We start from the raw sequence: 24,787 nt of genomic DNA, 5'->3' as shown, positions 1-24,787 counted from the left end.
AGACTCGTTATTTTTAACAAAAAGGTAGGGGAAAGAACAGGCAAATAAAGAATATACATATAAGTTGCAAATTTCAAATAAAAAACAAAAATACGAAAGAAAACAGTAATTTTTAGAGCTTTTTTATAATTATATCTAATACATTGAAACGACAGAAAACTAAATCATATAGAATTAACCATCATTAATTAACAACAGCTTCAAAATTAAACAAGTGCTTAATTAAGGTAGTTATAATTTAGAAAAGTAAATTATTTGAAGGCAAAAAAACATTGTCTGAATTCAAATACCTACCAAACATTTTTCTAAATTCAGATAAAAAGCATTTATCCACAGCATTGTAGGAGTATCCAAATATAACTTTAAGGGACCAATGTGTAAAAATAGGTTAGGAGAAGGCACTGAAACATATAAAATTAATTTTCATTAACAAGACAAGTAACAACAAATAAGTCAAAGGGTGTGGAATGATTCAAGTGTTACAGTTAAATAAATGAGTTTGGAGCAACTCAAAACTTTACTCGATGAGAAAATATGTTTAGTGCGTAATGGCAAGATATGTTTACCGTGTAATCATGAAAGTAGAATGTGGAATAATTATCAAATAACAGAATTTAATAAATAATAAAATTTAATAGCATTAAAAATTTTACTCAATTCAGTTATATAGTAATTGGGTAAAGCATTTAAAACAAAGTGCTTAAGCAATTCTTTTGTCAAAGCTTGAAAAATATGAATTACTTTCATGGGAGACAGACAATTCTACGATTGTTTAAAGACATTAACAATACAAAAATATCACAATTCATGTTAAGAATTAACATGAATATAGTTTCGGAAATCTATTATAACTGGTCATCGTAAATTTGTTTGGTAGATTAAACCAAAAAGTATGCTTAATCACATTTATCTGATATGCAACAACAAAGATTATATAAAGAATTTTTGTGATATTGTGTTGAAGAGTTCAACCTTGCTTTAATATAACTTAACCCAATTATATTCTATCTGAAATTCCAAAAATTAAAATTTTGTAAAGAGCCTTTAAAAGGGAAAATAAAAATAATGCAGCTTTTAAAAACAACAGAAATTATTATATTCATGCTAAATTAATTTTAATAAATTAACAAAATCAAAAATTTCAGAAATTACTATGAGTAATTAATCTGCAATAAGTAATAACTATGCTTTACCAAAAAAATCGAAATCTCCAGGTAGGTAATAAGAAGTTTGTTCCAAATGGATAGTTTTAATGTCAGATGGCATGTGAGCACTCTTGTTATAAATTAAAAACTTTTCAATGGCATGCTTTCTAGAAGAAGTAGATGTGGAAACTTTATATGCAACTATGTCTTCAAGTCTAAGTATAAAACAACTGGACATAAGATAACGATAGTTCCATTGTAAAGAAGATTTACGACTTAGTCCTCCAATACTGCGACGAGATGTATCAGGAGTGAGTGTTCCTGAAGAATTACTTATTGTGCTTGCTTTACGAGTCAGCAATGGTCTGTCATCAGGAGTAGTAGGAGAATCAGTCACAATCTGCAAAAAATTAACAAAACAAAAAATAATAAATAAAAGTTGAATACATAAAACTATTGACACTTCCAAATTCACTAAAATTTAATTAAAAAAACCAAAATAGAACCTTCAGAAAATTACTATAAATATTTGTAAAAATTATTAATTCTATAAAGAGTTTAATATTTTTTGTTTATTCTTATCTTAGAAATTCTTTAAAAATGCAGTTTCTATGCCAAGGAAGCATAAAACACAAAGTAAAAAAAATTAAATTTACAAATAAAAACAAGTGTTTTATTTTCAATAAACATTATTCTTTGTTCACACATCACATAACTTTATGTTATATAGCAGGGGTGGCTAACCTGCGGCTCGCGAGCCAGATGCGGCTCTTAGAAGGATTATTTGTGGCTCTCAATAAATGAACCCAAGTTCCCTTTTCATTTTTGTGCTATTATATTTAAATATTTTTCTGAACCCATTTGAAATTAACATAATTCAAGGTGAGTTTTCCATTTCCAATATAATTATGACCCAAAAAGCATCTGAAGAATTAGAATAAATAGAGATGCAAAATGATCAAGCTCTGCAATTAAAATATAAGTTGAGGTCGATTACTGAATTTTGGAAATTTGTACCAGAATCGAAGTATCCTGAATTAAAAAAGGCTGCTTGTCTAATTATTTCAATATTCTGAACAACGTACTTATGAGAATCATTTTATTCCACTTTAAAATTTGTGATATCCAAACACCAATTAGTAATAACTAACCAGCATTTAAAAGAATTACTGAGAAGTGCTGTCACCAACTATTCACCAAATTTTAAAGAATTGTCAAGAGAAGTAAAATAAATGTGTTTAATATTTAAATTCAATACACATATTTTGAACTTTTACTTATATCTTTTCAATAAATATAATTTCTGTAAAAAAAAAAATTTAATACCCTTTTGCTTACCTTTTAAATATGATTGCGGCTCGCGAAAAATTTCAAATTTTGAAAAATGGCTCGACTATCAAAGAGCTTGGCCACCCCTGTTATATAGTAACAAAAATTTTTAAAAAATATTTTAAAACGTCTTTGGGATATACTATTTTTGGGCAGTTCTTGCATGAATATAAAGAGGTTTGCATATGAAAATAATTTTGTAACATAATAATAACCCTTTCAATCAAACTCTTGACTTAATCCTCTGCTTTAAGAAGCTATTCATGTAGGAAAGAAGTAATTGATAAATTGGCAGAAGTAAGAAAAATTGCTCTTTAAAATAAGTATTAAATTAGACTCAACAAGATTCACATTCATTCCAATTATGTTGTATTTCTTTAATATTAAATTAATTTTTTTAATTCGATGAAGGCTTGAAAATTACTTTTGAACCCAGGTACTGAAATTCCTAACTAGACTCCTGAGTATCATGCCTAATTATTTCTGGCAGGCAAATGTGTAGGAGTTAATAGAAAACCTGTCAAATCCATGGACTTCACATGTCCAGAAGAGACTTCTAACTGCAGTAAGTAATTATTCTGAAATGGGCCCCCTGATTTGTCCACAACTCTGTCAGTTAACGATACGTAAGTATACTACCAAATCACCTGCACCCATTCATGCCAATTGTGCATTTTTTCATACTTGAAAAATGACAGCACAGGAATGAGACAGTCCACTAATTGAGAGTAGTTACCTGATGGTTCCAGGGATAATCTACTGATTTAAATCACTTCCATTGACCTCTAAACTCCTCAGACATTATTAAGAATATCAGGGAATATCTTGCAAGATATTCTTAATATCGATATTAAGAAGATCTTGCAAAGTGCCATTAAGAAAAGATTTCAACCATCTTGCACACCTATGGATAAGTGTACTCCCCTGCGGTATTCATGGGACAAATCACCCTCTAGCACATGTTCTAATATTAGTTCATTCTAATATACGTTTATTCTATGTTCTACTGTGGCACTTTTACAGGGTGCATAGCTAGAGTTGCAAGTTTGTCGCGGGAAAAAAAGACATAAATTCGCGGATGATTCGCGCAAAAGTTTTAAAAATTCGCGAAATTTTCGCGGATAACATATGCACTGATATTTACACCGAAAATCAATTTAAAAATAATAAAAAACATAAAAAAGTTACAAAATTTTATTTTTAAGCAACATTAATGCCGTTACTTAAATGTACAGAATTTTGATACAAAATATTATACATGGTTAGGTTATTCTCGCTATTGCTTCTCCTTTCATCACTCAATGCATTTTTGTATTTTGAAAAAGATCGTTAGGCATCCACGCTAGTAGTTGGTACTGACAAACATCGAATTGCCACTTTAGACAGTTTCGGATAGCGTTCCATCTTCGATTTCCAAAACTGATTTAATTGTCTACTTTCAACGTGTAGTTAGTTCATTAACTGTCGCTTTGTAAGCATTAAATTCGTTCTTCAACTCTTCTTCATCCTCAAACATGGGGATAGAGTTAAAAATAAAAGAACTATCATCTTCTTGGAAAACATCTAAGTATTTGAATTGACTAGGATCAAAAGCTCTGCATGCTTTAAAAAAGCTTGATGCTGGTTGACGAAATCTGTGTGTTGTAATATTGCCTTCAAAAAAGTATGCCTGAATTTTTTCCTGGCATGATTTTAAAGCTTTTTTAGATTTCAAGTGCTGGCAGATTATAGATTTGCTTTTTAAATCTTCAGCAAGATCAGACATTTCATTAAAAATAACATGCAAACTTATTCTTTGTTTTTCATATAAATTTAATAGATTCAAAATTAAAGATGCATATTTTTCAATCTCTCTTGAATCTTCACTCAATTCTGCGTTACAACATTCTTCGGAAATCGTGCTGATCAAAGAACTACTGCTATTTTGTTGCTCTTTATCGAAGAACTCTGCATATTCAGCTAAGTAATTTACGTGAAACAAAGCTGCCTTAAACCAGCTATTCCATCTGGTTTGTACAGGAACTGGTGGTAGAGCGGCGTTTTTACCCTTTTCAACTAAAAAGGCTCGAAATCGACCCTTACGTGAAAGACATTCTGTGAATGCACGCTTTAAATGCACAATAAAAGAATTCACTTTTTCAAATTGATTTTGCCATATTTCTCCTAGGAGATTTAAAAGATGTGCATTGCAAGTCACATGAACAGCATTCAAGAAAACTGATTTCAAACTTTTTTCCCATGCTTTGTTCATGTAAGACGCATAGTCAGTGACGAAAGATGAAATGGTATTAAATAATAACTTCAAATTGTGAATAATTTTCACTTAAATCGAGCGAATTGAACAACTTTCGTTCAAATCGCGCAATTTTAAAAAATTAGCGAATTTTTGAAAAAAACTTGGAATTTCGCGGAAACGGTCACGAAAATTCGCGACGCGACAAACTTGCAACCCTATGCATAGCCAAATCTTTCAACAAAAAATAAACACCTTTTAAGAACTTTTCAAGCACTCAAAAAATATTTTTAAGCACTATGTACGGCTCGCGACGCGACAAACTTGCAACCCTATGCATAGCCAAATCTTTCAACAAAAAATAAACACCTTTTAAGAACTTTTCAAGCACTCAAAAAATATTTTTAAGCACTATGTACACAAAAAAAATGTTAAATAATTTTCATGATCAAAATAACTAGTTTCTGACAAAGAACTTTTTTCTTTATCATATAATGATCAAGATATTTTTCGGATCGATTTCAGAAGTTGGAAAATGAAGTCTGAAATTGAGAATATCTTGCAAGATTGCAGCAGAGTTCTACATGAGAGTGCTTGTATCTTATGGAACCCAGCTCAGTAGACGTACATGCGGACCACACATAAAATAATTGGCGCTTTCATGAGCTATGGACCGACAGTACGCCGAAATAGATTGTTGAATGAATTGTGAAAACATTGAATTTTAACAATGTGAAAAGCACGCTTCTGCATAATACATGGTGAAAATCGGCAAAGAAAAAAATCTCATTTTCGTAAAGGGAAAATTAAGCACTTTTTAAAAACATCCAATGAAAGAAGCACCTTTAAGGGTTTTTAAAAAAAATGATTATCGAAAATAAGCACTTTAAGCAGTTTTAAAAAACGCTACGCACCATGTTTTAGGTGCCTGTGGAAGTCCAAAACAATATTATGAAGGTATACCAGTTTTTTGGCTCTTCAGTGTATTTTATTAGATGAATCATTATGAGAGCTATTTTTAAACAAAGATTAGTAACTTACATTTTCAGCTGAAGGTGAAGATTTTTGAGGGCAGTGTTTGGGACTTTCTTTAGTATTATCATAAGACACATTCAATTCTACTTTTGACTGCAATTTATCATGAAACAATGTCAAAAGCTGCTGCACCCACGAACTACGACTAGAAGATGGTTCAGAATAGTACAACCAATGCTCTCGACTGGAAACTAAAATGAATATAAATTGAACTCAAAGAAAATGCTTAAAAAGTAAATTATAGTAGATGTAGTAGTAATAAACTAGCATAGAGTAATAAATCGTACAAAGATTATGTACTCACAAGCTCGGTGGTAAGGATAGTAATCTATTATTAATTTGTCTAAGGATACTTGCAATGCTCCTCCCCCTTTCAAATAAGGATGTTGAGATCGTCCATCTAAATTTAATGAATACATTAGAAAAGCTAATAAAAAATTCATTCAACAAGAAAAAGAAAAATGCTATAAAACAAATAATATTTCCAATGACAGTAGAAAAAAAGCAAAGAATATTTTTGTTTTGTTACTCTTCTCTCTTAGGTCATAAGAAAAGGGCCTTCTCATTTATGTAACAATTTGAGCACATCACTTTTACTATGATAAAACCACAAATGTACAACTTTGGCTATCAACAGAACTGTGTTTTTGGCCTGGTTCCAACAATATGTCATTGTTTGGTTGTTGTTGAAAAAACATATTGAACAAAACAAAAACTTAACAAAAGCTTATTTAAATCCTGTATTTCGGAAGAAAAAAACAGGTAAGAAAACTCACCGAGAGTAAAATAAAACATAAAAGAGCTAGAGTTAAATGACACAAAATGCATACAAACCTTTGGGATCCATATCATCACATAAATGTAAATCAATTCTGCTACATAAAACATGATAGGATGTTTCAATTACATCATGACGATAAAATGCTGGAGATATAGGGATACTTGATTTAGAATGACTACCATATGTATGTTTGTCAGGTTGTTGCTAATAAATAAAACAGTGTAAAATTTGATTAAGTAAAAAAAATTAATAAAAAGGTGAAACATGAAATTTAAAATTCAAAATATTGTTCTTTTTTTAATCATAAAATGATATATACCTCCAATTTTTGCTTAGCTTTTGCTTTTTGGGCCAATTCAGTAGCCCTTTGAACCAATCCACTTAAAGACTGGACAAAATGAAGAGCTGCAACTAGTTGAGCATCAGTTAACACCCATAGTAAATCGTCTAATACAAAGATAAGGCGTGATCCAATGACACTGCAGTCTAAAAAAATATATTTTATTAAAGACTTATATGTAGATAATAAAAATAAAACTGAAAATAAAATAACATTTATTCAAATTCGCAACACATTTTCCTCAAAATAATTATCACTTTTTGGTAAACTGATATTAATTTTGTCAAATATCACATTTAACCAAAATAGAGCTAGCAAACGAGAATTATTAGTCATTTTCATAAATTTTTTTGTTTATATAGAGCAGAAGCTTTTTCCCAGAAATTAAAAATATAGAAAAACAAGAAAACCAGAATAATATTCAGACTAATTTTGGAAAGAAAGAAGAGGAAATCCAAATTCTCATTATCCAATGTTTTATTGTATATGTTGTTATTTTTGTAAATGTAATACAGCTCTAAATTTGTTTTCCTCTATTTTCTTTATTTACTTATAGTTAGACAATATAGCAGTATCTAAAAATGCAACAATGGCATACTTTATCCGATGTTACTATTTTTTTCTTCTTTTTTTGCTTTTTGCTATTTTTAAAAGTATTATTATTTAGTAAAAAAATAGACTTTTAAAAGATCAAAAATCACTGCCATGACATGATATAAACTAGAAAATTCAGATATGTAGAATAATGTTTGTCTGGGGTGCTGTTTTTACTATGTTCTATATTGTACAAAGTATATGCTAAATAAAATAATTATACCATAACTGCAATTTTAAACATTAAAAAAAATGCAGTTATATTGACTATGAAATAAAAATTTAAAAAGATATGGAACACCAAAAAATCAATTTTGAAATCTGCAATTTGCAACATTACTTTTACCAACTGTTAGAATTTATAGGTAGATTTCTCATTATACAAGTGCCGTTATGCATCCTTAAATCCTGTGGAGCTTACAGCAGACCAAAAACAGAATAATTAAAAAAATATTAAAATTTTTCAAATAAATATATTAATATATTGATTATTTTAAAAATATTGGGATATTATTAAAATTTTCTCAAATGTTAATGACAAAGTTGAAACTTTTACTTGATTTCATATAAAAAGTTTCAAATACTGTTAATGAATTGCAAAAGAGTTGAAAGAAAACCATACCGCATTTTTTAAATTAAAAACTCACACACGTAACAAATATATGATTTTATATTAAATTGTTTTAAATTTTATTGCTTCCTAATTTATCATAATAATGAAATTATTTCTGTATGTGATTATATGGTTGATAAAATATTTTTACAAAATTAACTAAACTCATTTTGTGATAAATGTATATAGTTATTTTAAAAAACACATACAAATTTTTACTAAAATTAAGAAAAATGAATCTAAAATAAAATAACATCACGTGCATAGAAATGGATAAAAAACAAATTAAAATGTCAGAAAGACAAATACAACACAGTGCGCCTCTCATTATATTGTGCACATTAGGGTGCAGCAAGAAAAAGAATAATATATTTGTAGGTATAATACAGCAAATTTGACATTACTTTTTTAAGGTTAGTTATATCAAATGATAGTTTTAGCTAACATGTTTTTTTGCATAGTATAAATTAAGATAAAAAAATTCATCTTTTTTAGATGAAAAATGCATTAAATATCATTTGCTCTTTTTTCATTTAAAACATCACTCTGAGTTTATAGAAAATGCTATGCATAACTTTAAGAAATTCTTATGTTTTTCTGAAATTTTGAGAAATATAAAATTTTCAAAACATTGCTTTATTTTATGAGACAAGTAAAAGAGAAATAAATCTGAATGTGAGTAGCAATGTAGAGAAGTATAATGTAATCAAGGGCTACCGTGTAAAGAAATTGAAAATTTGATGAAATGTTATTATTTAAACAGATGTCAAAAATGTCTTTCACGAAAATAAGTAGAATTTTTTTCAGTTTTAAATCCCATTTTAATTTATACCAGCATTTAAAAGTGTAATTTAATAAAATTAATGAAAAGTATTTAAAATGCAGAGCAAAATTACTTTAAAGATGTGCAGACAAAAAATATTTATTTTTTAATTATAATATTTAAAAAAAAAACATACCACTTAGTTTCTTTTTTATTGTCATTTTGCAACACCCTTGATTGGTAATCAAACGCAAGGGTGTTAATGGTATATCTCCTCGAAGGCCATTTGCTTCATTGTCTCGGGATTTAGCTTCAATTCGCAGGACTTGCCATTCAAGTCTTTTAAAAAGTAATACTTCACCTCTGTCTGGTTCTTTTATGCGTGATAATCGAAGATCCTTCTTCTTAAAAAAGGGACAATAGCTTTCAAGCACAACTCGTGAGAGCTAAAAATTTTAATTTGTCAATTTAAAAGCAGTAAGCAAAAATACAAATAATCTATTTTTATCATATAAACTAATGTAACACTAAGCAGGCACATGCAACACTAAATACACAGGCAGGGGAAAGTGAAACACAATATACGGTATAATGTAAACTCCAATATAATTTAAAGTTTTTCACAAGAGAAATTGGGCATTTTGTTGAATTGATATGTATTTAGCAGCAAATATTGAAATACTAATTTGGTAATTTTAAAACTTTTCATTTTGTATAAATAAAAAAACATCAACAAAAAAATTCTTGCAATCAAAAGGTGTGATACCTATTTTTTGTAAAATATATGTAACATTTAAATATAAGCATTTATAGCCAATAAAACATTCTAGAAAATTTTTTTTACAACATATAGTTTTAAAGAGGTCGTACCTTGGACCAAGATAAGAAGATAGAAAAATTACTCACACATTTTCTCTACCCATTGTAAGTCAAAACATTCAGTTAATTGAATTGAATATTAAAAAATCTTTACTTCAAAAAAAATTTCTAAATGAAAAAAAAAAAAATTTGAAAAAACTGTATTTAGTTATTTATTAATGCATAAATATTTAACCAGAATCTGAAAATAATACTAAAATCTAAAAAATATGCAAATGACAAGAAAACACTACACTGATGTTTTTTTAAAGTTAAGAAGCCACTGCCCTGTATACTTTTGCCTGTTTTTTTAAGGTTAAGTGACACTGACCAGTATACATTTGTCCAATATGCATTTGCCATTTTCCGGTTACAATCTTCTATGTTTTTGTCGACCCAAATTCTTGGCGATAAGCCTCAACATGTCATTTATGCATTGACAACATTTTTAAAAATTGTGTAAAGCATGTAACATATTTTAGTAGGAGTTTACCAATATTTCAATTAGTGAAAAATTTATACAATTATATGGAACTATTAAAAGTTATGCTTGGAGTTTGAGAAATAAAAAACTATTTGTTCAAAGTAAAATAGAACATAAATTTAAGACATGACAATTGTAACAAATAAAATATATTCTAAAATAAAACAAAAGCTAATAGATTACTGTACAATTATAAATTGGAAAAATTTCAATAATCTTTTAAAAGTAAATGTTAAACATGTGTAAGATTAATTATTTTTTTAAAAACTAAATGCAAATGAGCATGAATAAAACTAAATATTTTACTTGAAAAGAAGCTTGAAATGCAGGAGAATTAAACTTTATGACAACAGAGTTTACTACAACAGTCATGCCATCTATAACTCGATCTGAAAATCCATATTTTCCTCCAGACCTAATATATAAAAGCAATCAATTACAAATTGAACAACAGGCAATTATTTTTAGTTTAAGAGATTAATGCCTTACATAAATAATATGTACTAAACATAGACAGAAACTTAAAAGATATAAAAATACCTGAACAGAAATGAATACTGACAATGTCATTTGCTTCAAAAAGTAAACACCTCTTACATTTCTAGTCACGAATACATGCATTTCAACAGGTGCACTTGACATGAGATAAATCACAAAGAGATTAATGTAAACAGTAAGTCTCTAAAAAAAAGTCTAACCTGGCTGTATTATGACAAATCCCAAGACAAAAATTTTACAATATCAAGCAATATATTTCGAGTTAGAAAATTCAAATAGTGTTAAAAACTAATCTATGTATCATGCCAAAATAGAAGAGATAAGAATAAGGAAATAAAAAAAGAAAAGAGGCTACAAATATATATCAGGGTCTTCAAACCGTTATTCCAAATGTTACAAAAGCCAGAACTGACCATAATGTACAAAACAGAAACATAACCGAGGTAGCACTATAAAACTTTGCTAAAAATTGAGTCTAACAAACAAATAAAATAACGAAAGATTTTTTTTAATTAGCTTGATTTTATTATTTTATTTTATTATTATTTGAAAAGAAAATTATAGATTTAAATCAAATGATTTTTTTTTAAAGTAATCACTGATACAAAAATTCACAAAAAGATTTTAATATAAGATTGTTTAAATTTTTTATTGATTCTTACAGTTTCAAAATTTGTTGTAAATATTAAGTTAATTTGCTGTATTATTAAGTTCCATTTATCCAAATTATAGTAAAATTACACAGTTATTACAGCACTTGTAAATTAACATTTTAAAAATCTTATAATTCTTATAGTTTACAGAATGTAAACTAGGAACTAGGATGTAACTAGTAACTAGGATGTAAACTAGGAACTAGGATGTAAATTTTTTTTTGGTCTGTATTCTAGCAGTTAATTATGTACATTTTTACTTCATTTTTAATGAATTTCATTTTTAATTTAAATCATACATTTGCATGCATAAATTTGTTTTGATACTTAATGATACTCATACTCAAGATGAACGATTCAAAATATAACTGATTATAAACTATAAATGTTCGAGCATCTTAATTTTTTTAAAAAGATACAATTTAAACCACAAAAAAATCCTATTTAAACAAATAAATACAATTTTTCAGATCTTTTAATAAAATAAATTTTTAAAAAATCACAAATTTGCTCATATTGCCCTTCAATTGAATAAAACAACATCAGAGCTTCATAATTGATTCCAAGAAAAGTGGCTGAACAACTATTTTCTTTCTATTGCTAATGCTACGAACAATTAACTTAAAACAAAATTTCAAATTCATCTTACAATTTAATATCAAAAAACAATTCTTATCATTGTAGAGTAACTGAAGGAGTTAGAATACACTGAAGAGGTATTGTGTGAGGATAACAAATCAATGAATCAAATACAGAATAACAAATTATTAACATTATAAGCCTCTTATAAATAAAATCAATTAGTAATAAGAATAAAAAATAACTGACACATTTAAACCAAGATAACATTTTAGCACAGTGAAGTATAGCCAATTTTAAATACTAATTTTGGAAATTAAAATATTTAGGTTACCTTAATATTTTTAAATTAAAATACTAAGGCAGTTGAATTTTTAATTAGAATTTATTACATTAATAATGTAAATATTTATATCAATTTTTTCATATTATCAATTCTTTTATGTTTGAAAAAATGCTTATAAAAAATGCTCCTATTCAATTCAAAGTAGTTTCATTCACCTAATTTATCCTACTTAAGTTTCTTTACATAAACAAACTATCCAAAATAATACTTTTAAAATGCTTAAAATATACTTTTCTCTCATATATAAAAAATTTAAGTTTGTTTTCTTTTTGTAATTTGATAATTAATTTCTTATTATATTTCTTATAAATATTTATTTTTTTACATAAGTTAAGAAATTGCTAATGATTTCAAAAGAAAATCACAAATTATTATTGAAGATAATTTCAAACAACACTTCAGTTAAAATACAAAGAGAACAAACATTGAAAATTCTTTCATTTCCTAAAGAATATTTATGAGATAAAGGGTCATTAATATGTCAAATTTAACTTTGACAAGAAACAACTGCTCAAATCATTAGATAAATCAAAGAATTTTTTGTTGTATTACAAAATGATCATTGTTTAAGGAATAAAATAATCTTACTTATAACTCGGTTCATTAGCCACTGGAGTAAGAGGTCTCAAATCTTCACACGTTTCCACCTCAACAACTACTTCATCTAAAGACTATAATATAAAATGAGATCCAATGTAATTAATTTTACAAATGAATGTACCTAATTAATACATTCTTACATTTGATAAAGTTAGAGATTCGCATGTGCCTACATCTCCATCTACGGGCAAAGGGTGGCACCTACGAATATGAAATTTAGCATGCATATAGGAACCTATAGTTTTACACCTCAAAACCAGAATTTTAACTTTTTTTTCAAATATTACTTTCAATTTAAATTTTTAAATTCTCAAAGTCTAACTACCACATTTTGCCACCGTTAATACATAGCTTTTTAGGGTTCGGGACTGTACACTCATGGCTGTGGTAATCTAGATACAGCTCAAGCAGGATATCAATTGGAACAGAATATGGCAGTTAGGATAAAAATAATTACTAAAAAAATGTGGTTCTTTATCAGATTAATTAATTCTAGGCACTGAAGCAATTTAAGTCATTTTAATTATTTGTTAATTTGGGAATAATGGCAACAATTCAGCATAAAGCCAATATGTTTCATTAAATTGAGGGTGAAATTTTTTAATATGAATATAAACTTACATACTCAAAGTAGAATTGTAGATTAAACAAAAATTCTAGATTATAAAATATCTACAGATATATAGATAGATATAGATCATAAAGTATTATTTATAATTAAAAAAAAATAGATATAAAAATACTAATTCCTTTTCAGACAATCAAAGTGATAACTAAATGATATTAAAAAGCTTTTAGTAAAAAATATTTGGAAAAAGTTCTTTTCTTTTAATTGCATTTCTTGAATGTTTGAACGAAGTTTTCAGAAGCAGTTAACAACAAAAATAGACAAAACAAAAATCACTTTTTATAAACATTAAAATATATACTTTTCTTTTTTCATAAAAAGAAAAAAAATTACATGGACTGACTTGATTCGGGTTACTTTCTTAAAAAATCCCAAGCTATTTTTTGATCTCAGTCCAAATCTGTCATAAGTTTTCCCAATCTTTACCAAATGCCTCATATTATAATACAAATTTCAGAAAACAACTAAAGATCATTGCTTGGTTAAATTGCCATGGCTAAACAGAATTTTAACTTCATCAATTTTAAAACCTAACAGTCAAAATAAACAAAATTTATAAAGCTAAACACTAATAAAAGTTCACTTTTTTACTATAATGTAAAAAGAATAACTTCCATACACTAAAATTCTATTTTCTTCTTATCAAGTCTGCTTAACTTTTAATCTATTAACCCAAACTTCAACATGGACTGCGATGAGTATATATATCTGTAGCAGAATACAGTTTTGATCCACGCTTATACAGAATTTACACAAAGATGATACAGTTTAGAAAGTTGATCTTAAAAGCAACTGCGAGTAAGAACAAGTACCAAAAAGATATATGAAGTAGTGTAGTAGTAAGAATAATAATATTAATTTAAAGTGTGTTTATTAAATTACACAATAAAAAATACATCATGTTGAATGTTATTTCTGGCTTTTCATTGCTTTCAGCATATATGCTAACATAAATTTTTTTCTGATTTTGACAAGGGGGGAGGAGGACAGAATTCAAGCTATTTAAAACGGAATATTGATAGATTTTAACCATAGAGAAAATAATTAAATATTTTTTAATGCAAGAGAATTTGTAAAGCACAGATAATATAAAAAAATTACTCACAAGATGAATGGGAACAGATTTCAGTTTAGTCCATGATATCTGCAAAGCAATTAAAAATATAATTAAAAAAGTCAGTTTAAACATAGTATTGCTCCAAATCTTTTAATTATGACCAAAACAAAAAATTTATAAAAATAAAAGAGATAAAAATAGCAAATTAGACCAAAGTATAAAATATAGATTTCATTATCTGCTTTTCAAATCTGTGTTCGCCTCTGATTCATAGAAAAACATAGAAGATTATATTGGGCATTGCATTTATCTATCTACAAGAACTTAATGGGACCAAATGCGTGGCAGATTGGTATAGCCAGTCTTTCTAACATGCATCATATTTCGAAAAAGTATTTCATATTATAAATTGAAATAAGAGCACTTTAATAGTAATTCATTCTTTGAGATTATAACATTTATTCAAAGGTGATTATATGATTAAAAAGACATGATTTGTAATATGTCACTAATATTGAACTCCCACTTTAATTCTAATCATTAGGATTGAAACTGAAACATCTAATTTCGTTGAATTTTAATTATTATAATTTTATTAAGACTAAATAGCAATTAAATTTATAGTTAATGTTTTTATTTAACCGCCACATAAATTTAGTTAAAACAGTTTACAGCACCAGATTCCCCACCTAAGTGAAGAATTTCTTTAGTCCTCCACTTCGTGGAGGTTCTATAGAAATTAATAAAAATAAAATCGGTAAATACCACACAACTGTTACAACACTATGTATTGATTTTGTCAAATTTTTTACACCTATTGCTGCAACAACTACAGATAATTTTAAAATATTATAAAATTCAAAAATGAAATAAGCATTAACATTTCGAATATGGCATTTAGCCTATTATTTTGACCCACTTGTACCAGCCATATGAAAATAGTTAGATCTAAATTTAATAAACTATTTCGGAAAACTTCATTTAATTTCATTAAATTTTATGTTTTTAGTAGGATTTAATTTAGATTAACCAACAAACATAGTTTAAGACATCAATGGATTTTCTTCCTCTTACAGCATCATTTTTAATTAATCAATACCTTTTAAGTTATTAAAAATTTCATCAATTATTTTTTAAATTTTGTGGTGCAATCATCTTTAAAATTCATTACTAAACCATAATTACTTTTACATATATTTTGACATTACAATTTTTAAAGAAACATGCATTCTGGATTCATCTAGTTTTTAAAATGTGAATGACTGCCTTTTGTCCGTAGATTACATAAAGAAAACTTTCAAGTCACCATGGCTACAAATGTTTCAAATTTTTGCCACGAAGTATTAAAAAAAAAAAATTCTAAAACACTTCATTGCCACTAAGTCTCATGTTTGCAAGTCCGATGGATTTGAATGTTTTCTTAAACTTCAATTGTTCTTTCATCATTTTAAGTGGTTGAGTTATAAGTAGAAATGTAAGCCACCTCCTCATTGGTAAAGCCAGTTTCACACACTCCAAAACGCTAAGTACGGGATAGCAAAGAAACCCCAATTTTCCTATGGATCAAGGAAACAATGCTCAACAAAATATTACTTAAAATTAAAGATTTAAAAATTCCAGAATCAAATCCCTCCCATAGTAATTATAAGTGAAACAAACAAGAATAATATGAATAACCTACCAGCTATTACTATGTGCTTCATGGATCAAAATTGCTAAGGTACTGAAGTTGCTTGCTTAACAATTACTTAAATTATTTTCATGCAGATAAACTATCACTAAATGGAAACATTTTTGCCTAAATCTTCTAACAACCCTGGTTATTTACAGCACACTCAAAGGCAAATGAGTAACAGCTATTTGCCACTTAAGCATCTTTTAAAGACTGGTAAAATTTTCTCCAGTTGAAGGCATATTAGTTACAATTGTTATAATGAATGAGCAACTAAGTATAATACCCCTTGATAGTTATAGGGATTAAAAATTAGTGTTCCAAACTTTAAATACATCTATAGAATTATTAAAACATCTCAATTCTGCAACTCTTATTGTTTTATAGAGCTTAAGTGAAAGTAACAAAGACATAATTACTTTTCCTCTTTTCCACAAAAAAAGGTGTAAAAAATTTGTTCAAAAAACTTTTTTGTGAAATTACTCTTATCGAAGTACTGATCAATGTTTCAAAACAGCCTTTGTTTACTTCATTACCTGATACAATACTTTGTCATAACTTTAGATTGAGTTTTATTTTCCTCCTTTACTTTATTTGCCATTTAAAAAAAACATTTGATAAAATAACATAATTATAATAAATAAAAAAATATAGATTTTCCCTTAGTTGAAAAAAAGCATATTTTTATTCTTTTTTTCATTCCTTTTTTTTATTTTTTTATCAATTATTATTAATTTTTTTAACGAAAGACTAATCCATTAAAATCAACTCTATTGAAATGGCATGTTTTCAATTTTTCATGCAGAAAAAAAAAAAAAAAATTGCTAAAATTCTTAGATTATGAAATTGTTATATCCTACATAATGTTTCGTCTTTTTTAAAAATTGTTTTCCAAGCTATTCCAATAAAAAAAATTACTAATTAATATGGAATGTTAAAACAATGTTTAAATAAATGGAAACTAATATAATGATGATTTATTAATACAGAATGGAACATAAGCAAACAAACAAAAAAAATCAGATTTGAGTAACAAATTAAGACTGTTATATAGTGTTAAAACAGTTAGAGGCTGCATTAACTTTTTCAGAAATAAAACATAATCATGAAAATTTAAAATGCTGATATGCATTAATACTATTTAGACAAAGATACCTCTGAAATAAAAAATTTGAAAATTTTAATTAAGAAAAACATGAGAAATAATTTCTATTGAGGAACTATGTTCTTAATTTGAGTTGATGATTGATTGGGAAATAAAAGTATAGGAAAAATCTCAAATGAAAATGAAATTTAAAGATTAAAGCAACCTTAAAACAAAATTGCTTTAAAAAATATACACTTTTAATCAAACAGTTAAATTAATATTTTCTTTTAATCGAAATAAAAATTAAGTCTTTTAAAATAAGTAGTAATAAACAATAATAAAATAATTTAATAAGTAGTAATAAATGTACTAATAGAATATATGGAGAATATATACTTAGTTAAACTCATTTATAACAAGATCATAAGAACCAAGAGGAAATTTGGGGCTCGTTCAACCAGACTGAAATGAGCTAGATCAGTGGTTAACAACTGGCGGTCTGCGGGCCTCATCCGGCCCGCGAAGCCTTTTTTTGTGGCCCGCGAACTAAACTATATTAGTTGTCATTTTTTACGAACAATTTTAGTAAAAAATCTATATGGGTTTAAAATACTTTTCTTTCATTAAAAAAAAAACCTAATTTCTTCATTTCTGTGAAATTTAACAAACCAAAGGCTCAAAAAAATTTATTTCTCAGATGTTGCATCCAAGAAAATATTTATTCAAATCCAAAAGTAATGGTGTATGTTGCTTAAAAATCTACTTCTAATTTTAATTTGTAATTCAATATGTTTGTTTTGTACAACTTCATAAAAATCTGACAGTAATATTTAATGTTCCTTCAAACATAAAAGAGTCCTATATAAAATTTTGATAAAGTTGCGGCCTGCCATTTGACTGACGTCTTTAATTGCGCCCCCTAGCCTTATGTAAGTTAGAAACCCCTGAGCTAGATCATTAAGATTGGGACTAGAGAAATAATCTACTAACCTGAAGTGTAACATGATTGCAAGTAGCTTTTGTTAAAGACAGCCAAGCAGGAAGTTCTAGTAATTCTGTCAACACTTTTTCATTCAGTTCCAAATTACGCAATTCTCCATGACCTTTCAAAGTACTTATGTGTAGCTTGTCTGGAGATAGATTTTTGGCAAATCTATACATTAGAGAAAAAAAAAATTTTGATAATATTATAATACAAAAAATGTTAAGTGTAAATAAATAATTCATATGGCAGGTAAAGAGATGATGTACAGATTATGACAGGTAATAATAAGTGTAAAGAAATAATTCATATTCATATGATTACAGAACTAGATCAATACATAAACTATAGTCTATTCAAAGAGAACTGGTCGCAAAAAAATTAGGCAAAGCAACACAACATTTGTATGCTTGGCAATCAGATGAGAGAAAATCATGTCAGACTAACTAACGAATGCTCGAGGTTTCTTTTTGTTAGTTTGTTGCGTTGTGGTATCATTCTCTCTTAAAGTGTCCCGAAATGAAAGAAATTCCGAGTTCTCTGAAAAAGAGGTAGAAAAGAATCTTTTTGTGTATTCTTATTAAAAATTCACATTTTCTTTTTACCTTATTTGAAAGTGACATTTCAGAATAAATGAATATTTAAATAGCTTAAATCAAAACAGGCAGAAAATGCAGTCCAATTTAATTTATTGTTTTTTTTAATTGAAATAAAAAAATTATGTTTGTAGTTATTTTCCCCAGTAAGTGCTTTTTAATAATTTTTTTTTTCTTGCTTCAATATTGGATACTCTTTTCTTAATTTTGGTGTCAACTAAACTTTAAAATTTGTGTACACTGTATAGTTCTTTTTTGTATGGAAAAGAAAGCATTTGAAGTTTTCCTGTAAAATATGTAGATTAATATACAATTGTTAAAGAGAGAGATTAAAAATGTAGGTCAATTTCCTTTTGCTGTTTTTGTTTGTTAGAGACAATTGTATAGTGATAGGTTCCTTTAACTGAATAATTAAAGAGGTTGGATGAATTAAATAACTCAGATCAAAACAGTCTAATTAATTGTTTTTAATTCCTTTGAAACAGGGTTTAAGCTGAGTCTAAAAATTCATTAGCAAAAAAGCTAAAATCTGAAAAAAAGTTTTAGCAAAATGCTAAAATGCCATTAGGCTTATAAAATTACTTTATATCAAACAAGTACTGTAAGTTATCTGACAAAGAATAGCTTAATGTACAAGAATATCAAAAAGAATACCTATAACAAAAAAACAAAAACACATTTATTATTTATCAAAACATTTTGGTTTATAATTAACAATCTTCCTTTCTTTCATGTTTGCCCATTTTACAAATGCTTCTTGAAAGTTAAATGCACTTTCAGTGCCCTCAATATTAATCATTAACAAATTGTTTACATGGTTGATTAACAACCTGTTTCGAATATTAGTTTTAATCAAATTAAGGCAGCTAAAGATGTTAGCGTCATGGTTTTTCGCTGAAGCTTTTTTTTAAATGGAATTTAGTAAAATCCTTTAGCAAAAATGCGAAAATGCTTTGTTGAATTTTAGCATTTTTGAGGGGTCTTTTCGCATTTTGCAAAAAAAGCTACCGTAGCGGAAACCCTGCTTTGAAAAGAAAATCATATTTTATAATGCACATTCAATTTTTCCAAATTAAAAAAAAATCTCTTTTTTTAAACTTTATTCTATTACTAATGATGTGTTCGATTTTTGTGTGCAAACTGACTGTTATATTCAATTTGAATTATTTCTTTTTAATTTTAATCTGTTGCTAAGAATTGTTTTATCAAATAGTAAATTTTCTATGAACAACAGAAAGAAGTGAAAAGATGGACACATGATAAAACAAATTAAATTTTAAATTGTTTGAAAAAGAAACTGATTTAACATAATTAAATAAAAAGATGCAGGTGGGGAAATAGCAGGGTTCGTGATTTTTTTGATTTTTTTTTAAAAAATCAAAAAAATCGGATTTTTTTGATTTAAATCGGATTATTTTGATTTAAATCAGATTTTTTTGATTTTTATTCAAACACACTATAAGATCTTTAATTTATGATTAAAAAAACTTTATAAATGTTTAATCAAAGTTAAATTAATATTAAAACTATATTATAACAATATTTTAGAAGCTCTAACTTATTAAAATAATTTTTCATTATAATGCATAGCGACCATTTTAATACAAAGGCATGATTGAAATTAAAAGACAAGATAAAAAAGATAATTTAAAGAATACTACTTTAACTAGTAACACAAAGTTTCAATTAGCACACCATAATTTTAATTTTAAATTGTGATCTCTTTTTTTTTTCTCTTGATTTATAAAATGGCAAAATAACTGTAACAGATTGTGTTTATAAATGTTGTCATTCATCAAAAAATAAATATTCAATCTATATATTTTTATGTTAAAATATTCATTTTTAATCTTATATCAAAATACATAAGTTAAGCTAAATAACATTTTTAAAAAATCTATGTACTCATTGGAAATTTTTTTCACAAAAGAAAATCTGATAATTTCAAAGATACCGTGAACATATTTTGAGAAAAAAAAATACCAGTGAATAACCCTTCTGCTTCAAATAGACTTTGAAAGGGAAGAATGACACTATATCAGGAAAAAAATATCTGAACTCAGCTTTTTTTTTTCTTTCTATTTTTGGCATATTAAGGTAATTTCTTTTTAATATAGCCTCAAGCTTTAGAAATATAGAAATTTCCATCAATAAACTATAATGTAGATTAGAATTCCATGCTTTTTTAATCAAAAGGTTAACATTTGCTTTTTTTCTTTTTGAAAAAAAATCATGTTTCCATATTTCCATCTTTCCATATTATTTACTTTCTATAGCTATGCAAGTCTATATTAAGACAGCATTAAATATTTACTTTAATCTGTACTTTCAATGTTAAGAATCAAAATATTTTTAAACATGTAATTTCAAATGTGTTTAACACACACCAAGAAAGAAAGTAATTTCGTTAACTAAAATTAATTAATGCAGCAATTTATTTAAAGTAAATTTTAAAACTAAGAAAAGAAAATAATAAAAGTATCAATAATTCAAAGCACTGTTTTTTAACTTTTAAAATCAAAATAATATATATATAAAAATCAATTGATTTAAATCAACGATTTTTTTAAAAAAATCATTTGATTTTAATCATGATTTAAATCGTGATTTAAATCAAGCTGATTTAAATCAACGAACCCTGGGAAATAGCCTTCAAAAATCTGTGTTCTACTTTTTTTTTTACGGTTGTAGACCTATGAGGGAAAAATATACTTTAATTGCGAAACATAACAAAAATGAGGTTCACAACCTAACTTCTTTTTAGTATTAACCCCTTAATGATCGGTTAATTTTCAAGAAATTGGTCATAAATGGGACGATTTTTTTTTTGGCTTTTGCATTTGTATTAGATTAATGCTGCAACTAGTTTAAAATAAACTAACTATTTACAATTACCTTAAAAATATTCTGGTACTGCCATCAGGTGTGTAAAATGAGAAATAAAATGTTTTCCGGGCAAAAGAAATGAATTAGTCTTATTCTTATTAGCGCGTTACTACTAAACACTCCAGCCCGTCAATATCACGGGAGCGAGAAATAGCAAGCGAAATCTCACCCGTGTAACATACACAAAAGTCCCAAACTAATTTAAAGGTAGATAATTTTCGAATTCTTCAGAAACTTGAAGAAAATAATAGAGTTATAATTCCTTAAACTATATTTTTTGTATTTAAACTGATGTTAAATCGGAATTTCAAAGGAAAAAAACAAACTATCCTTACTTAATATTATAGAATCGACCAATCGGCAATTACTTGCCAACTTTCCATATTAGTTCCTGCTGAACGAACTATATAACAGCATTAAAAACTTATATTTTAAAACACTTTTCCTGGATTCAGCCTACACAGTGCTGTAAATTAGATTAAGATTTAATATAAAAGTAAATAAAAATATATACTTAATTTTTTTAAATATATCCCAAAAATTTGTTTCCCTAGAAGAAATTAAAAGTATTGGCTTTTCATTAGTACATGTTTTACAATCTAGAGTCTGATCAACACGACTTAATTGGGTCATGAAAAGAAATAAAAGAGTTATACAGTTTAAAATTTTAAGTTAAATAAAGCTTTGTCGTCAATATGAACAAAGTTTTAAAATTTTTCAACAGAACAATATATCCAATGAAATTTTGATTAAGATCAACCATTTTTCCTTAAAAAAAACTCATATTTTTTTTAGATTAGGGGGTAAGATTAGTTAAAATCTTATCATAAAATATGACCAAAGATTTCTCTAGAAATAAAAAAGGTCAGGGTGCTTGAGTCTAAAATAATCAACACCAGTTTTAAATGACTTTAATTTAATGATATAAGAAAAATTTAAACAAATTATAAAATGCTTAAAGGGATATTCAGACAAATAACAAAGCTTAAAATATTAATTTAGCATAGAAAACAATTTACAGTAATTGTGCTATGTCAAATAATAATAATTAAAAAAAAAAAAAAAGAATAATTGTATTAGTTTTCTCAAATGGCATTAACAAAAAGGGAAAGAAAGATGCGTTTATCAATGTGAAAAGGCAAAAAGGTACACACCCACTGTAGGGTGGGAGTAATTTGCTTTTATTGAAATTATTCCCACTATCTAAAGTTTTTTAATTCTTGAAAACATAGTTTTCCTATTCTTATAAAGAATGGGCACAATTTGGGAAACTCACTTTGAGATGAAACTTGATATTTTAGTATTATACCTCAACTTAAAATAACCATTTAAAAGAATACTAGCAAGCCATTTAAAAAGAAAATACTTATTTGAAAATTGAAGGAAACTGTATACTAGTTAAATCTACACTCCAATAAAGATGGAGTGGTCTAAAAGCAGGGAACGTGCCCCACGAAGAGACACTTGCAGTTCGAATCTTTTAGATGTTTGTTTCTTTTTCATCCTTTTACATTTTTCCCTAATAGTAAAATATTTGTTTGCAAATAGTCAAACAAGCAGTGCCCTCTCCTTGTTAGAAGGAAACTGCGAATCTGTAATAACCATAGATTTGTAAACACACCTCTCACGGAAGATGCAAAATGTGTATAAATTTGTAAATTTTAAAGTGAAAGTTACAGAAATGTAAACATCCAAAATCCTTATTAGAAGTTTAAACCAATGTTTATGAATAGTGCATCTCGCACGCATGTTTATTAATCAAGGGTTAAAAAATTATACCACTATTAGCATATAAAACTCAAAAAAAAAAAAAAGAAAGTGATATGAATATTGCCTATGCAATAGATTTCCACAAAGAACCTTGAAGCATAATTAAAGAGGTTTATAATGTAAAACATCAGTCTATAATAAAAGTTATGCTTTTATCATAACTAGCTTAACAACACACTACTTTTATTTTCCTAAAATGAAAGCATTAAGTTGACCAAAATAAAGTATAAAATTAATCCTGCACCAAAATAAGCACATAAAAACCTTAATACCTTAAAATAAAACAAATTTAAATGAAGAATGGTTATTAAAATATATTATTTATAAAATGATACACGACAAGAAATAAAAAAGATCAAACACTATTGAAATATATATATTATCTACAAATAATGCTTAAATATGTAGCTATACAGCATATATTGTGTTTCTATATAAATATAAATGTGTGTAGATATATATATATATATACAAATAATCTTAAACAATAAAAAACATAAAAATAAAAGTAATTCAAATCAATAATTCCAACATTCCAAGAAATGTTTTCAACAAAAAATAGTGTAACAAATAAACATTAATGATGATAAATTCTAGTAAAATGTTTCCGACTAGATCAATAAAATTAAAAAATTTCATCCGACTACTTATTAGATTAAAACAGTTAAATAAAACTTATTACCTTTAATAACACAAAAACAAACTAATCGCATAATTTTACTTTAAATAACCTTAAAAATGGATTATGCTGCAATTTGAATTCGTCCAAAAATATTCTTCAAATTTCATTTTTTATGGAATTAATTTGTCCTAGATTTCGAAGAATGTACTTTTTTTATTTGCTTCAAAATATACTCAAATTTTTTTAAAACCTTAGAATCGTATTGGGAAAATAATTACTTGGATAAGTGCTTAAGCACTTGATTCTTGAAAATGGAAGCCATCAATTGTTTATGTTAGAAATTCATGAATATTGAAAAAAATAAAATAAAAACGGAAAGACATTAAAAATGGTTTTTTTTTATAAACAGGACAAGTGAACAAATGTAGTCAAATGTGACGATTTAATCATTTTACAATAATCAACAAAAAAAATTCCGAAACTGTCACCCTTACAGATGTTTACGATCTGCAGTCTAACAGTTACAGTTATTAAAGAAGCAAATGAATTTGCAATTAACATGACTTAACTTTTTCACGACCGTTGCTTAATAAAAAAAATTAAGTTTGTGAACCATAAAATATTCCCTTACGAAAA

The 24,787-nt window shown here is 26.7% G+C and overlaps 1 protein-coding gene across 2 annotated transcripts in view; it reads right to left on the bottom strand.

The window, feature by feature from the left end:
• LOC107438982 (bridge-like lipid transfer protein family member 3B) overlaps window positions 1–24,680 on the bottom strand; it is a 40,653-nt gene extending 15,973 nt beyond the window's left edge. The window contains exons 1-12 of one of the 2 annotated variants that reach the window (XM_087159639.1): window positions 24,430–24,680; window positions 18,286–18,448; window positions 14,585–14,623; window positions 12,840–12,922; window positions 10,482–10,590; window positions 9,030–9,279; window positions 6,843–7,009; window positions 6,577–6,727; window positions 6,047–6,142; window positions 5,749–5,933; window positions 1,194–1,545; window positions 295–401 (exon numbers count right to left, since the gene is read on the bottom strand). In XM_087159639.1, the coding sequence (XP_087015765.1) occupies window positions 295–401; window positions 1,194–1,545; window positions 5,749–5,933; window positions 6,047–6,142; window positions 6,577–6,727; window positions 6,843–7,009; window positions 9,030–9,279; window positions 10,482–10,590; window positions 12,840–12,922; window positions 14,585–14,623; window positions 18,286–18,448; window positions 24,430–24,473 (1,746 nt within the window). In that variant the 5' untranslated portion in view covers window positions 24,474–24,680. Of the gene's footprint in view, window positions 1–294; window positions 402–1,193; window positions 1,546–5,748; window positions 5,934–6,046; window positions 6,143–6,576; window positions 6,728–6,842; window positions 7,010–9,029; window positions 9,280–10,481; window positions 10,591–12,839; window positions 12,923–14,584; window positions 14,624–18,285; window positions 18,449–24,211 lie in introns of both variants that reach the window. The other variant, XM_087159640.1, reaches the window with a different exon arrangement.
• Window positions 24,681–24,787: the final 107 nt, after the last annotated feature.

The sequence above is a fragment of the Parasteatoda tepidariorum genome, chromosome 3 (assembly GCF_982258835.1).
Source record: "Parasteatoda tepidariorum strain Cologne lab strain chromosome 3, Ptep-v5.0, whole genome shotgun sequence".
NCBI classification, from domain to species: domain Eukaryota; kingdom Metazoa; phylum Arthropoda; class Arachnida; order Araneae; family Theridiidae; genus Parasteatoda; species Parasteatoda tepidariorum.
The sequence above is the reverse complement of the archived record's forward strand: the minus strand, read 5'-3'. Positions and strand labels throughout refer to the sequence as shown.